Source organism: Drosophila albomicans, chromosome 2R (genome assembly GCF_009650485.2).
Source record: "Drosophila albomicans strain 15112-1751.03 chromosome 2R, ASM965048v2, whole genome shotgun sequence".
NCBI classification, from domain to species: Eukaryota; Metazoa; Arthropoda; class Insecta; order Diptera; family Drosophilidae; genus Drosophila; species Drosophila albomicans.
In genome coordinates, this window is record NC_047631.2 from 20,018,025 (window position 1) to 20,033,758 (window position 15,734).

The following is a 15,734-nucleotide window of genomic DNA, read 5'->3' on the forward strand; positions in this document are numbered from 1 at the left end:
ATTCAGTGAAGGGAAGTTTAAAAATTGATTTAAACCAACACAAAATTCGACACATTTTTGTCAGCTTTTAATCCATATTCAGTGATTATTTATTCATTACAAAATTTTGTAAAATCAAGCTTAAGCTCAAGCTTGCTTAACAATGTTATAGCAAAATGTCTTTAATACAACGCACGAAATGTCCGCTATAAACTGTTAAGCAATCTTAATATTATCAATCAAGAAAATGTTTGAAAATAGCTCCTTGAAAGTTCAAATGTCTATCTTTAATATCTGATTATGTTAACGGCTTTTCACCCTTATTAAGTTGTTGAGATTAAAGCTAAAATATTACGAAATAAGACAATAATAATATTCGTAAAAATTCTCTCAATAATGAATTATTTCAAGGCACTTATATCTGTTAAAATATGACTGCTAGTTAAAGGTTGTTAAGATTATTATACAAATATTACGAAATCAAATAATTAAAATCTTCATAAAAATTCACTTTATTGTTTAGTATGCAATTATCTACAAAATAAATCCCATTGAAATACAAAAAATGTTCTCAATAAACAACCTTTTTTCTACATCATTTATAAATCATATAATCAATATGTGCTGTAATATTTAAAAGGTATAAAGAGTTAACAACAATCGTTTGAAATTGCAGAACTTTGCGCAGTTCTGGCCGGATGAGGCCACGCCCATCGAGAGCGATTACTATCGCGTCAAATTCCTGAACAAGACGAACAAGAGCGACTACGTGAGTCGCGATTTCGTCATACAGTCCATCCAGGACGACTACGAGCTGAGTGTGAAGATGCTGCACTGCCCCAGCTGGCCAGAGATGTCGAATCCCAACAGCATCTACGACTTTATTGTCGATGTGCACGAACGCTGCAACGATTATCGCAACGGTCCCATTGTCATAGTGGACAGGTGAGTTTCGAGTGTGTCCTTGCACCGTGAGAATCCTATTAAATAATCGCATTGTTCTTGCAGATATGGAGGAGCACAGGCGTGCACCTTCTGTGCCATCTCATCGCTGGCCATTGAGATGGAGTATTGCAATACGGCGAATGTGTATCAATATGCAAAGCTGTATCACAATAAGCGTCCCGGTGTCTGGACGTCCAGCGAGGACATTCGTCTCATCTATAACATTCTGTCCTATTTGCCTGGCAATTTAAATTTACTGAAGCGCACGGCATTGCGTACGGAATTCGAGGATGTGACAACGGCCACGCCGGATCTCTATAGCAAAATCTGCAGCAACGGTAATGTTCCACAACACCTACAACAGCTACAACAGCAGCAGCAGCAACAGTTGCTGCTGGCACAGCAACAGCAACAGCATCTGCTGCAGCTGCAAATGCAACATGAAACACAACAGCAACTACAACAACAACAGCAACAGCTACAAATTCAGCAGCAACAGCAGCAGCAGCAGCAACAACAGCAAACACAACAGCAAAATCTCATTAGTCATAATAGTCATCAAACAGAAGTAGGAGCCATAACAAAATCAGACACAGATACAAATACAGATACAGAATTAGGAACAGCAACAGCCACAGCAACAACAACAACTGAATCAGCTTCAACAACAAATACTAATTCTTCCTTATTACCCATCTCATCATTGTTACCACCCACAGTTGCTCCATCATCCATCACACCCACACCATCATCATCAACGTCCAACAGCTCCGACAACAACCATACAACAACAGTCCCAAACAATCTAACAACAACAACTACATCTACAACAGCAACTCAATCATCAACAACACCAACACCTACAACACCTGCAACACCTTTAAATGATCTAACCCATACTAATGCTAATCTTACCACTGTTACTACTACTAATAATGCTGCTAATCTGGTCTCTGGTGATGGGTCTTTGTCGTTGTCGTCGTCGATGATGCTGCTGCCGCCTGATGAACATCAACAACAACAACAAATGCTGGCGCTAATGCAACAACAAACCCAACTGCAACAACAATACAACACGCATCAACAACAACCACAAATGGATAATGCCAATTGCTTGTCAAATGTTGATGAATTGCTCACTCCCCCAATCAACCCGATAATCAACAATATGAACAACAATAAAAACAACAACAATCTGCAACAACAACAACTTCATGCAGCAGTCACAGATGCTCAAAACCTAGATATTGTAGGCTAAACAACAACAACAACCAGAACACAACACAAAATTATGAATTAAAATATGAATAATTTTATATGTATGTAAAGGCTAAGATATGATACATTTAAATATAAATATAATTATAAATATATAAATACATTAAATATAAATTACAATTACAATTAAAGCTAATTAAATTTAATTATGTATACACTTGAATGTATTTAAGCGAGTGAACTAAGCGTTTAGCGCTAATTATCCTTCAACCTATTATTTATGATTTTATTTATTGACACGCCCCAAAATTGCTTTTATTCCATTGACGCCCCTTAAATATGTTTAAATTAGTCACAAAAACTAAACACACAATATAGTCAACACAAAATAAACAACAACTAGAAACATAGCAAACAAACAAAAAAAACAAGGCACACGATTATATTACATAACGATTATCAAGTATGTAGCTTAACGCACAAAACTGAAAACTGAAAACTGAATGCATAGTTCCCCACACAAATAAATAATACAACAAATAAAGAGCCTATAAAAATAATTATTATAATAATACTACTTATTTGTATCCCTGAAAGTAATTGTTGTCCTTTTGTGCCATGCTCTTAACACTTAGTTAATATCAGATCTGTAATTTTATTGTTTTGCTAAATTCAATTGATTCAATGTCCGTCCTATAATCTGTTATTGATACTGTTTTCACAGCTCGCATTTTTATCGATTACTTGTTGAACTTGAAATTGAAAAACAAAAATGAAAAAAAATGACAAAAAAAAATCTAAAAAACGAAGAACAAATGCAAAATCTTAGTGAAAATTATGCGAATTTAATAGACGAGATGAGAAAGTGAACAAAAGAACATACACAAAACATACATATTCAAGAATTTACGAATACGATTTAATGTATTTTCCCAGGCACGTACACGAAATATTTTTCAAATTAACTTAACAAATTCAAATCAAGCACTTAATGAGCACATCACTGTAAATCCTAAACTAAAAAACAAAAAAACAATTGAACTAATCACGCAACAAAAAAAAAACCCAGGCGCATCACAATTGTAAATACTTTAAATATAAATTACGTAATCAAATAAAAGATTGCATGAAAGAAACGGAAAAATAAGTAATGTTTAAGACGACGATATAAATATTGTAAAAATACAAAATACAAATAAATATATATATATAAATACGATATGATAAAAGTGCTTAGCGTTTAATGTTTAAGAACTAATTAATTTGTAAAGCAAATCGCAAGCAAAGTATTACTAAAATATAAATTCATGTGGAAAAAGCGAATGCAAACGCAAAATATTCAAAATTGTTTTTCTCACTTGTGGAATATGTCAAAGTAAAGAAAAAAAAAAAGAAATACATTTGTCAAAACGTCTCCCCAGAGGCGAAACTGAGATTTCAGATTTGAGATTTAACATGCCAAGCTTTCATGACATAAATTACGTATTCCCAGTCCCCCATCTAAAACATGTACAGAATTACTTAACATCCAATTGAGTTTTGCACTCTTGAATTGCCATCGCTATATACATACATATATATATATATATATAAATATAATTCTAAGAATCAACAGATTGTGCATGTACAAGTTTTTCTTAGTAATCGGTATAAGTATAAATATAGTATTAAATGCTAACGAGCAGGGTGCTATGAATACGATGATCGATCGATTGGGTTATAAAAAGCACAGTACAGTATTTAGCACCCACAATCTATGCTTGAGTCAGTTTCGTGCCCTGTTTTTAGAAAGAAAAGAAAAACAGTTAAGCAGAATAGAAAGTAATCGATTTACACATTTGTAAGTAAATATAATATATGTATATGTATTTACTGATACAACAAAAATGTTTTAAAGACTGGTTTTTTGTACACTTTATCTTAAGCAGGTATACTGAATTATGATTATAATGTATTATTGCATCTCTCAACCCTTTTTACCTTTAATCCTTAACATACGTTCCTTGATTTGTCCATGTCAAAGAGATTTGATTCTCACATTTGAATGCTAAAAATGCAAAAGGTATACCAAAAGTTCATGTCTGTTAATCGAAATGATTTGCTTTAGATCTAAATGTGTTGTCTTCTTCTTCTGGCGATATCAGCATAGTTAAAAATAGAGTGGACTTTTGTTTTATTTAGCCAACAAATGAACTTATATTAATGCATTTCTTAATTCAAACAATCCACAAGTAAAAATGCAAAATGAACATTTGAACCTAACGACCAATTTTTGAAATTATGTTTATTGGGAAGGGAAATTGAAAACTCTAGGCTCTCTTTTTACCGTTAAGTGATTAAGAGATAAAAAACAAAAAGAACAATGGATGTGTATGTACTTATATCCCGAAGGCTTGTAAATTCTCATACTAAAAGGCAACCTAGAATGCTTCATCTGTAATATAAAGACCATATTATTTCCAACTAAACGATAACTAAAGCATTTTAACTATTATAATAAATAAATAAATAAATACAAAAAAAAATGACAAAAAGAAAGTAGCTATTAGATATACATAAATGTATGTAATACTATAAAAAAGAGAAAAGAACAATTGAATTGAGTGAATGAATGAGAATGGATATGAATATTTGTAAATGACAGCCAAACAACCTTGACGATTCTTGGCCCCAGCCAATGTGAAGAACACAAGATCTGAAAAAACAAATCGAAATAAAATAGAACACTGCACACACTTCTCGAGCAAGGAAACCTTTCCAAGACTAACTACCTTCACAAATCATATATAATTAAATATATATAAATATTATCTAATTGACGGTGTTATGCAATTTATAAATGTGATGAATGTCAAACTTAAGCGTATAAAACTAAAAACCTTAAAAAAAAACCCACAAAAAAAATCCATAAACGAGATTAGTAAGAAAGCTGAATGTAGCGACAACTTAAGTAAGCATAACCGATGATTTTAGAGCTAAGCAAGAGATAAACAAGCGAATGGATACAAACAAAAGAGCAGCCCATAGTTTTTAAAAGGGAATTACAGAGTAGCAGCAAAAATAAAACAAACAAATCCAGTAGAAAAGCAGTCAGAAGGAATCATGAATCGAAAGTTTGTAAAATCAATGATTCGGCAAATAGAAAACTTGGTAAACGCTTCAAGAGTAGTGCACGAAGAAAAAGAATACGATAATGAAATGAAAGTATCTCGATAAACAAAAATGATGAAAATAAGTTTATGTATGTACACCTAAGTTACTGAGATAAGCCAATGAAAAGTTGATATGGATGCAAAACAGAAAACCGAAAACAAAAAAAAACTTATAAAACTAAAAAGAATGCAAATAAAAATAAAGAACATCTGATTACTCACCGTTGTTGGGTACATTTTAAGTTGGCCCACTCGTTTGCAGCACAAATTCAATTTGCAGCAAACCAAATTGACTGCGAGGCAGCATATCTGGCGTCCAGCTCAAAAGCAAGCCACTCTTGGAATTCTCGCTATCAAAGAGTATGTTAACCATATAGAGCCGAAGTCTTGTATAGACTTGACGTTGCTTGGACGTCGCCGGCATCGGCGCTTGGCGCACATAAGGCTCAAAGTGGCCATCAGGTTGACGTTCGAAGGAGCGCTGTAATTGGAGGCTAAGATTGCGACTGCTGAAGATGCGTTTGACGGTATGCGAGGCTCTAAAGTGCCACACGTACTTGCTGCGTCCTTTGTGCTTGCCACTCGCTATCACCGTGACATTGTCCAGTGGACGCCGCTTGATGCCCGTACTGAAGCTCTTGCTAAAGTGCGAAAAGGTTTCCTAGATAAAGAAATAGATTAGAGATCAAGAGACAGCTCGAAGGGACTCCAACTTACCTTATGCACATGCAAGCTGTGCTGCACTGGACGTGTGCTCACAGCTGCCTGCTCCGCCACAGGCTCAATGGAATCGTTGATCAGCTCTATCACATAATCCAGCCACGCCTCGTAGGCCAATGCGGGCTGCACCTCAACGCCCACAGTTTCCACAGTTGTTGTGTTTGTTTCATTTACAATTAAAGTACGCTTCGCAGGCAATGGCGGCTGCTTGCGAGTCTTGACTTCCTTGACAATTTCAGATGCCTTGATGGCCGTCTCCTTGATCACCGATATTGTGGGTAATTCAATGGCTGGCAATTGATTTGCGGGCGCTGGCGGCGGTGCTAGAATGTTGAAGGGTTCACTGATCAACGGCAGCTCAATGTCATCGCTGCATAAATCAATTTGATCGGTTAGTTGATATTGATCCATGAGCTCAATATTGCAGTCGGTTAACTCGAGATGTTGATTGTGCTGCTCAGCATAAATGTCATAGTTGGACAGCAGCTGAGCATCGTTGGCGTAGCGGACCACAGCATTGTTGCTGGCGCTGTTTTGCGTTGGTGTTGCTGCATCCACATTGTAGACAACATCGGAGAGATCTTTCGGCAGCGACAGCAACTGCAAAAAAGTATTAAATGTTGATTTTTATTGCATTACTAGTTGACCCGGCGAACTTTGTTCCGCCCTTTTTTTTATTTCATTTATTATTATTTCTGTATTTTAGTACATAGGTTGCTCTTCACCTAAGTACCTTGTTGTTCGCTTCTCGTGTTGCACGAAGTCGATTATTTCGTATTCTTCTTGCATTACGGCTTTGTCGGGAAAGACTCAATCGTCTTGGTCGCGACATTGCTGACTGTAGCTAAATGTATGAATACATAATATGTACTATGATAACGTTACGCTCACAGACTACTTACTGTTATTCATTACTATAAGTGCAGCCATTTCGGTGGAGTACGGGACTAAAAGTATCCTATGTCCGTTTCCTGGCTCTAAGCTACCTCCATACCAATTTTCACTCAAATCTGTTCTGCCGTTCTTGATTTATAAGTGGTCTAACATAACACAACTTTCTTTTATATATATATAAATAGGAACCAACAAACTTACATCGTTGGTTACTTCATCGTCAAATATATAAATGTCATCTGGCGGCTCCATGTCGCCGCCAATATTGATGCTCAGTCCCAGACGCAAATCATCGTGCATTAACACCTCGCCCAACGGCGTCTCCAACTTGGCGGGCATCCAAAATGATTGTAGACTTTTCGTAAAGTTACCATACACCGTTTTGCCCTGCGGTGAACTTAGAATCCCCGCAAGCACCAGCAATAAATGATCACAGATCTCATCCTGCATCACCAGCGAATTGTCCGGCTCCACAATGATTTTCAGCTTGCGACAGGCACAGGCATAGATGCCCTTCTTGGTGGACAAACCGTTGGTCACCGCCGTCACATGCAGGTGCGCCGCAGGAAACGATTCCGAGCGCTCGCAACGCACAACGAATGTTGTGGCATTCAGACGTTGCACGGCAGGCAGTTGCTCCTGCTCCTCCGCTGATTTGTACTGCTGCCAGAGCTGCTGCTTCTGCTCGCGGCTAATGTTGAGATTCCAGAGCACTTCACGGCTGACACTATAAACCGTTGCCTTGGGCATCTGTTCGCTGCACTCGCGACACGCTTTGATGTGCTTGCAATTGTTGTTTTCGCTCTTGCAGGCATCGACATGGCAAATAGCTTTGCTGGACACAACTGCAGCATTGGGCTGCAACGATAGTGTGACATCCTCGATGCACACGAAGTTGCGTGATTGCTGTGCATCCTGTTGCTTGGATTCCTTGGTACGCAGTGAGTAAATAGCACAGCCAGTGCGATGGCAAATCAATTGTACGCCGTCGAGGGAATTTTTATTTTGTGGGCAGACGGGATTGCGGCAGAGCAGCGCCCGACTGCCGTTGATGGCGCCACAGCTGGAACATTTGCGAAGGCCGCGTAATGTGGCAGGTTGATGATTGGTTTGTTTTGAATCCAGTGGCATTGATAGCGGCGTTCGTTTCGCGAGGGCGGCAAAAACATACACCAGGCGCAAAATATTAGAGCGATTAGTCCTGACTGCTCTGTTAATAACAGCGATAACTATTTGCCGTTACAATAGTATCATATCACCTGCATAAATATTTTGAAAAGTTTAATAAAAATAAAATCGCGTTACAATTATTTGCTTAACTGTTTGCAAAGTGCTGCCAATTCATCACATTTAACATAAACATAGCAGTCTGCAACTGAAATCGATTTATTAAGAGCCAATCGATATTTCTCGTTAAAAAACTGTTACCCATACTAATATTTAATTCTTGCTTCAAAACTTTTCAATATAAATATTTAATATATATGTAAAAAACAATTATATGAATAAAAGATAAAATCGCATTAAAATTATTTATTTAACAATATTCGTGCCAATCAGTGTTGCCAACTCTTAGTGGTCGTTTATAGCAGTGAAAGCATAAAAAAATAGCCAAAAATAGCAAGATTTCTTTAAAAATAGTAAATTAAAATAGCCGTTAGTTTTCAATGACAAAATCTTATATTTTTGTACATTCAGTGTTGATTTTTTAATGATTCTTCTTCGATAAGCAAATTGCCCAATTTCCACCTCCTCGGAACCAATATATTAGAAAAATGCGGTAAACTCACTAAGTATTTTTGTAAAGCTTATATCTGTCGATTTATCGATCAATAAGCTAAATTTTGTTTTGCAATTTCTTTTTGCAGACATTCCTGGAAATGTGGCGACAGCACATTTTTTATAACTGTCAAAGTGCATGACATTCGATGAATTTTTAACTGGCTTTCTTTAAAGATTTGCGCGCACAAATTATTAAGGTGGTCAACCGAACTAATTAAACAGTGTTGAGCCACAAACAAGCAGAGAGCAGATTCCTTTGAGGATGTCTCTGTAGATGTTTTGAGAAACTCTATTGTTTGGTTACCTCGCCGTACTTCAAGGTTTGCCTCGTGTTTTTTATTTTCAACGGGCGATTTCAAGTCCCACAACTTTGCATTTAATGTGCATTTGCAATATTTGCAAATGCTTTTAATTTGTTAGTTAAATCTTTTGCAATACAGTCCTTAAGTTGGGGATCCTCCAACCAAGCATCGCGAACTTTTTGTTTATACATTTTAAGAAATTTCCGAACAAACACAATAATCAGTGAATTTGAATGTAGAGATGGTAGCATTGCGAGCGCGAAACGATGTTGAGAAAATACCAAGTACCCAAAAGCTACAAAGGGGTAAATAATATTTTAGTATTTAAAATACACAATTCGGTCACGCTGGGCGGTAAACGTGGTGTGTATATATCGATAGCCACAAACAACGTCTCTATTGCCAATATACGATTTCCGAATATTAAATTTGAAGGTCCACTTTTTTTTTAGTCGACTTTAAATAAATACATATAATCAAATATTACAAATAATTTAAAATAGCTAAAAAATAGCAAATTTTTTTGTGAAATAGCCAACATAACAGGCTCTAGCAAAATTGAGTGGTTTCTAGTTTTAGGTCATGCAAAATAGCCAAATCTGGCTAGAAAATAGCCAAGTTGGCAACACTGGTGCCAATTCGCCACAATTAACCAAACAACAACGCAATCACAGCACACATCTGTTATCGATTTATTGAGCCCATTTCGATATTTCTAGCACTGCTCCATAAACGTTTGAATTTGCACTTAGAAACTTAATTTGCAAATTCATACTAATTTAAGTCACAATTAAATTGCATGTCTCTGTAGGCTCTGTAGACTATCGAAACTGACTTCTGCCTCTATCCAGCGTGCCACAGTCAGCAGCAGTTGTTCGTTAAAGCTGTTACTCATCAATTGCAGGCTTAAAGGCAAACCAGCTTTAGACAAACGCACAGGAATCGAGACCGCTGGAATACCAGCCATATTAGCGGGCTGTGTACAAAAGTCCTGCACAGCACACTGATCACGATTGCTCAGCGTTATAAAGTCCTTATAAACTGGTGCATCACTTAGCGTTGTAGGAGTCAGCAATATGTCCACTTTATCCGCTTCTTGCTGCGTCTCAAATACTTTGGCAAAGTCCTCAGCAATCAGGCGACGAACTCGCAATGCCTTCTCAAAGTAATGATCGTAATTCTTGCGTAACAGCAGAAAATTACCCGTCAGTATGCGTGTTTTGACAACCTGATTGAAACCCTCTGCCCGAGATTGGGCATAAAGCTGTTCGGTGCTGCGTTCATCGGCTGCACGATGTCCATACTCAATGCCGTCATAGCGTGCCATGTTGCTGGCCACCTCGCATTGATTCAGAATAGTATAGACGAATATACTCGCTGCTGTGTTTGGCAGCGACACTTGGCGCACTTTAGCGCCAGCAGTCTCTAGTAGATCAGCTACCTTGGTCCACGTTTCCAGCACCTCGGCTGAGAGCTCATCACAGTGATATTCCTTTGGTATGCCAATCCTCAAGGAGCTCAAATCAATTTGGTCGACTTCAGGCAGTTGCAACTTTTTGTATGGCCTCTGTACACTAGTGGAGTCCAATGGATCTGGTCCTGCCACTGCATTCAGCACTTGAACGCAGTCGCTGACCGAACGTGTTAAAATGCCAGGCACATCCATAGAATTGACCAAAGGAATTAAGCCATGTCGGGAACAAAGACCATAAGTGGGCTTAAGACCCACCACACCACAGTACGAGGCAGGATTTCTAGTTGAACCACCCGTGTCAGATCCAATGGCGCTGCAAAATAAAACAATTTGAAATAATCAATTTACGCGCACTTGGATTTTCAATCGATAACATATAGTAGTAAAATGATAGATCGCAATAGAATGCTACCACTATTAAACTTGGCTGAAGCCGATTTTTAAAACAGCACGGTCACGATCCAAACTAGATTATTTATGACGAATTGCCGGATTTTTAACTTAACATAGTGTATAGCAAACAATTGCACTGCAAAAGCATTCTAATTTGAAATAAACAATTTTATCGCATTTACATTCCAAAACGATAACATTAGTGAAATCGATTGTTACAACTGTTAAATTTGGTAACAGCTGATTTTTCAAACAGCTGCACGGTCACTCTGCGCCCAAAGCGAACGAGACTGAAAAACATTTACGAAGTTTTGCTAAATAAATTGGGCATTCTCAAACAATGTCTGCGCTTTTTCGCCTAACAAGCCGCGCCGTGGCATTGCAACGATCGGTAGCATTTAATGCATGCCGCAGCATCAAGACATCGCCCAAAAAGGACGAGACCGTCGCAGCACCTACCAGCGTTACAACCGAAGACTTTGCCAATCCTAGCCCCAAGAACTGGATGAGCTATGGCTTCGATTACAAGTCAGAAGCGGAAGATCGCAAAGCAACCAAATCAACATTCTTCGTTGCCGTCACCTTGTGTCTAGTGTGGGGCACATTCTACTGGTCATATTTGCCGGACACGCAGCTTCGCAACTGGGCGCAGCGCGAAGGTTTCCTCGAGCTACGACGCCGCGAGCAAGCGGGCTTGGATCTGGTCAGTCCCGACTATGTGGACAAGGCCAGCATAGTCCTGCCATCGGACGAGGATTTGGGTCAAACGGAAATTATTATTTAAAGAAGAAATCCCTTTTTAGTTTTTGTTTTATAAGCGAATGTTATGTAATGGAAAGAACTCTGGTGGACATAGCTGCGAGTGTCGCGCACGCTGCACGCCAATAAAATTGCATATATCGAACGTCATCGTGCTGTAGTGTGAAGTTGATTAATAAAATGCGCCCAAGAAATCTATACACAACTTTTTGTTAAACGACTCGCGTTGCCAATTGAGGTTATGGAGAAACATGTAAACAAAGATACATTTTTTACTTACGCATAACACAAGCCAGCGGCAACAGCTGATGCCGAGCCACCTGAGCTACCGCCAGCTATGCGCCAATTATCCTGGGAAGCCAAGTCCTCGCTCCATATATTCTTAGTGGGTCCGTAAATGGAATCCACGGTGCCAGCGCCCATGGCAAACTGATCCATGTTCGTTTTGCCCACCAACACTGCGCCCGCTTCACGCAATCTTGCACTCATCGTTGCATCGTAGGGTGGCACAAAGTCCTGTAGCATGCTGCAATGTCAAATTAATGGACATTATTAAAAAGAAGTCAGATCTTTATTTAGTTAGCTACCGGGAGGCGCAAGTTGTGTGCACATTGGCAGTGCAGAAATTATCCTTTATGGCCACAGTTATGCCATCTAGCTCGCCAATAGGTTGCTGCTTTGTATAGCGCTCTGTGGATTCCTGAGCCTGCTGTCTCGCCAATTCGGGTGTCGCACGCACCAAGGCATTCAGTGTCTTTAGCTTAACGGCATCCTCGAGTGCCTGTTCCGCCACTTGTAGAGGAGAGAGTTGTCCATTGATGTAACCGGCAGTTAGCTAAAACATTTGTCAATTTTTAGAAGAGTATTCAAATTCAGTTTGCTTGTGCAAGTACCTGTTTAATGCTCAGTTGCAAGTGACGTCGCATTGTTAATTGAAATTTGCAAATTAAAATTTTTATTTCATATACTTTTATTTATAATGCATATTATAAACAAACTAATGGGCTTTATATTTAGCCATCAATAAACTTTTGCAAACAGCACCCTGTTGACTAGAGATGTGCGTAATGCCGATTAATTTAAATTTGATTGTAAGCGGCCAATGGGCACCGTCTCCAATATGCATGATTATTTCTCATTATTATTTTGTGCATACCTAGCAACAAATACATAATAGCAGCTTTTTAACATTTTTATATAATCAAAATTGAGTGGTTTTATAGGCAAGACAGTGGAAAAAAGATTTATTTACCTTGAACCAATTGTTATTAATTGGTATATTTCAGTATATTTAAAAATTGCAACTGAGGTCTCGCAACTTTAGCTTTGGCGCCGGTTTTAAAATGGAGTTAATTAAAATATTCGAATTGTTTATGTCTAACAAGCAAGCATATGCACATATATTTCAAAAAACATTCCGACATTTTTCAACGATTTGTACTACTACATTAAAGTTTAAAATCTATACATTGTACATTGACATATTTTTTCCCCTTTACTTTTTCGATTCTCCTCCGCCATCATGCGCTGTGGTTGTATTAAGAGATCTGTTTGCTTCTGATTGCTCGTCCTCTTTTTTAATTTCCTGTTTAACGTTGGTAGACGATGGTTCGTCATCTTCGGTTTCAGATTCGCATTTCTGTAGATGACAAAAATATATAACAATTTGAAATATAAAAAACGAAATATGGGAAAAATCTATAAGAATGAGATTATGTACATGCAGGAGGATGATTTCAATTGACTTGATTGTGAAATTTTATTGCAGCAATGAATCGAGCCAAGGCATTTCATCGATGCTCGCTAGAATATTCATAATTTCAGCTTCGACTTGATTGAAATCAATTGGCACATCATTTAAGTTGGAAATTGATTCAGCTTGATGTGGAATTTCTTCTTCGTGATCTAAAATTAATCCGTTCGCATCGTCAAACGCCAAATCCAGACCATTATCGTCCATGTCCAGCAACATGGCATAGTTCTCATCAATCGTATTGGCTGTTTCACTATTAAAATTCAATATAGTGTTTGACATCGGCGATCGATTGTCAACGTCTCCATCATCACTATCTGGTGCACTTGGGTGACTTGAGGCAAATACACTTTCGATGTTCGGTGTGCTTGGCACGCCATAAAACTATCGTGAGGTGAAAGGAGTTGGAGATGGGTGGGGAATGAGAGGTCTGTCTTTTATTTCAACATTTTTTTTTTTTGTTTGATCACAAGCTTGTTCATTTTAAACGCTATGCTAAATACGAAATACTTATGTATGCGTGTCGTATGTCTAGCTAGGACTATATACTATATAGTAAGCAACACTACCAACTAATCGAGGTATATACATGTATGCTGTATATATAGACAAGTCTGTGTTTGATGTATGCAAATGTATACAAAATGTAAGCGCGCAAGTGTTTTTTGTTTGGCTTAATTAAGGTGCTAGTGGTTGAGGTTGTAGTAGTGATTGTGGTTTGGTGGTTGTGGTTGGTGGTAGTTGGTAGTAGTAGAGTTAGGGGCACAGCCTCTGTTTAACGCACCTTTTGTATGTACTGACGCTTGGCCGGCGCCACATTCAAATGCAGCACACACGTCGAGTCCTCGAGTATGCTGGCCACAGGTTCTTGGCACACGACTCCACTGCGCTCGACACCGCAAGCACGATACAACACCTGACGCTTATCCTCGAGTATGTGCTTGCGGCAGTGCTTGCAACAGGGCAACGTGCGTTCGCCGCACTTGACGCCACCTTCGGTAAAGATGCATTTGGGCTGACTAGAAGATTTAGACGAGAGCATAGTGTCTCGCGAGCGTTTCTCCTTCATCTTCTTGTAAAGCACCGCTTCCATGCCTTGACGGCGGTGGTAACTGTTGAGTGCCTTAAGCTGTTCGTACTGCTTGCGCTCATGCGGCGTGTCCTTCAGTTGATCATGAATGCTGCCTGCAAGTGAATAGCGAAATTAATAAATATATATTCGAAATGTCAATTGCAACTCTCAAGCATTTACAGTATGTTTCACGCTCGCGGCGTATGTCATGCAAATAGCTGCGGCGACGCTGCTTAAAGACGTGTTGCAAGTGATTGATTTGTTCGCGATACAAGCCCTGCAGCTTAATCAGCTTCAACTCTGAGAGACGCACTGCTTCCGCTCTGGTATAAACGCCAGCGTGCCTACAAACAACAAATGTTAACTTAATGATAATTAATTAGGTGCTTTCCGGGCTCACTTGAGTGGATCATCCTCCTCGGAATCGACACTTTCGTAGTCCGATTCATAAAACTCTACATCGCGTGCTGTGTTGCGCAGACAAGGCGGATCCTCATCGTTGCTGGAACTGTCTGAGGCATAATCCAAAATGCGACGACGCTTACGAACGCTGGACACTACCTGTCCCATGCTGCTGGTGTGATCCTGATTGACTACAAGTCAATATTAATTAAATAATTGTTTAAATCCTCATAACAATGCAAACTTACCAAATGGAGTCACATGTGGTGATACAACATCAATTTCATCATCGTCCGGCTCGTGTTTGGGTAACTCCGGCTTTATGTCCTCCACATTAATGTGATGCGACAAACTGTTCAAGAGGGTCTCATTGGTTTCCACACGACTACGCAAGCGACCCACTGATAAATGTGTCTTTTGCAATTGGGTTTGACGATTGTGTTCGAAGCACAACGTGGTCAAAATCTGTTCTTTTTTTGTGTCCAATTTGGGTACCGCATTGGTGCACTTGCGTCCATTGGGATAAACATGGGAGCATTGGCGATAATTGGCGCGTGGATCACGTAAAATGTGGCGAATGCAATATTCGTAGCCATCAATGCGCATCAAGCTGCATTCGTATGTGGGATTACTGCAATATTTAATTTTTGCCAGTTCACTGTGTATTTGATCACGCAGTTTTTGCTCCTTTTCCGGTGTGCAGGCAGTTCCCGTGAATCGGGCGCATTGCCGCAATTGATTGGGCGAAAAACTTGCCATTTTCACACACAGTTTCGACAGATTTTCCAACGACGACGACACAATAAAAATGCGAAGCAACTTACTGGTGATGTGACTTGAAACGATAATACTGCTTGTTATCGAAGCTTGCTGTTGATGTGACTACCGT

The 15,734-nt window shown here is 38.8% G+C and overlaps 5 protein-coding genes across 18 annotated transcripts in view; 2 read left to right on the forward strand and 3 right to left on the reverse strand.

Annotated features, from left to right (window-relative positions):
- Positions 1 to 3,538, forward strand: part of LOC117574869 (tyrosine-protein phosphatase 99A) — a 113,599-nt gene extending 110,061 nt beyond the window's left edge. For 4 of the 7 annotated variants that reach the window (XM_052008191.1, XM_052008192.1, XM_052008195.1 and 1 more), the window contains 2 exons: positions 656 to 924; positions 988 to 3,538. In XM_052008191.1, coding sequence (XP_051864151.1) covers positions 656 to 924; positions 988 to 2,182 — 1,464 coding nt within the window. In that variant the 3' untranslated portion in view covers positions 2,183 to 3,538. The remainder of the gene's footprint in view (positions 1 to 655; positions 925 to 987) is intronic. The other 3 variants (XM_052008193.1, XM_052008194.1, XM_034258887.2) reach the window with 3 other exon arrangements.
- Positions 1 to 8,122, reverse strand: part of LOC117574870 (uncharacterized protein C2orf42 homolog) — a 40,815-nt gene extending 32,693 nt beyond the window's left edge. The window contains exons 1-5 of one of the 6 annotated variants that reach the window (XR_004572821.2): positions 7,110 to 8,121; positions 6,012 to 6,614; positions 5,517 to 5,955; positions 4,123 to 4,189; positions 3,641 to 3,920 (exon numbers count right to left, since the gene is read on the reverse strand). Coding sequence is in view for 5 of the 6 variants with exons in the window: in XM_034258891.2 (XP_034114782.1) it covers positions 5,533 to 5,955; positions 6,012 to 6,614; positions 7,110 to 8,039 (1,956 nt within the window). In the remaining variant the exon portion in view is untranslated. Of the gene's footprint in view, positions 1 to 3,640; positions 4,190 to 5,516; positions 5,956 to 6,011; positions 6,615 to 6,747; positions 6,884 to 7,109 lie in introns of those variants that run through there. The other 5 variants (XM_034258893.2, XM_034258890.2, XM_034258888.2 and 2 more) reach the window with 5 other exon arrangements.
- A 1,507-nt stretch (positions 8,123 to 9,629) lies between these two features.
- LOC117575294 (glutamyl-tRNA(Gln) amidotransferase subunit A, mitochondrial) lies at positions 9,630 to 12,673 on the reverse strand. Of its 2 annotated transcripts, XM_034259441.2 has the most exons (4): positions 12,512 to 12,673; positions 12,206 to 12,453; positions 11,899 to 12,144; positions 9,630 to 10,779 (listed from the first exon to the last, which is right to left on the reverse strand). In XM_034259441.2, the coding sequence occupies exons 1-4, from the start codon at positions 12,542 to 12,544 to the stop codon at positions 9,783 to 9,785; spliced, it is 1,524 nt and encodes a 507-aa protein (XP_034115332.1). In that variant the 5' UTR covers positions 12,545 to 12,673; the 3' UTR covers positions 9,630 to 9,782. The 2 variants fall into 2 exon arrangements, with proteins under 2 accessions (XP_034115332.1, XP_034115334.1); XM_034259443.2 differs by lacking the exons at positions 11,899 to 12,144; positions 12,206 to 12,453; positions 12,512 to 12,673 and adding an exon at positions 10,890 to 10,984.
- LOC117575295 (NADH dehydrogenase [ubiquinone] 1 beta subcomplex subunit 11, mitochondrial) lies at positions 11,071 to 11,823 on the forward strand. The gene has a single exon (XM_034259444.2). It carries the CDS (start codon positions 11,200 to 11,202, stop codon positions 11,641 to 11,643), a length of 444 nt encoding a protein of 147 aa, XP_034115335.1. The 5' UTR covers positions 11,071 to 11,199; the 3' UTR covers positions 11,644 to 11,823.
- A 312-nt stretch (positions 12,674 to 12,985) lies between the features above and the next one.
- Positions 12,986 to 15,684, reverse strand: LOC117574344 (KAT8 regulatory NSL complex subunit 2). Of its 2 annotated transcripts, XM_034258165.2 has the most exons (6): positions 15,094 to 15,684; positions 14,844 to 15,036; positions 14,624 to 14,787; positions 14,156 to 14,556; positions 13,339 to 13,755; positions 13,109 to 13,257 (listed from the first exon to the last, which is right to left on the reverse strand). In XM_034258165.2, the coding sequence occupies exons 1-5, from the start codon at positions 15,602 to 15,604 to the stop codon at positions 13,378 to 13,380; spliced, it is 1,647 nt and encodes a 548-aa protein (XP_034114056.1). In that variant the 5' UTR covers positions 15,605 to 15,684; the 3' UTR covers positions 13,109 to 13,257; positions 13,339 to 13,377. The 2 variants fall into 2 exon arrangements, with proteins under 2 accessions (XP_034114057.1, XP_034114056.1); XM_034258166.2 differs by lacking the exon at positions 13,339 to 13,755 and having other exon boundaries at positions 12,986 to 13,257; positions 15,094 to 15,680.
- Positions 15,685 to 15,734: the final 50 nt, after the last annotated feature.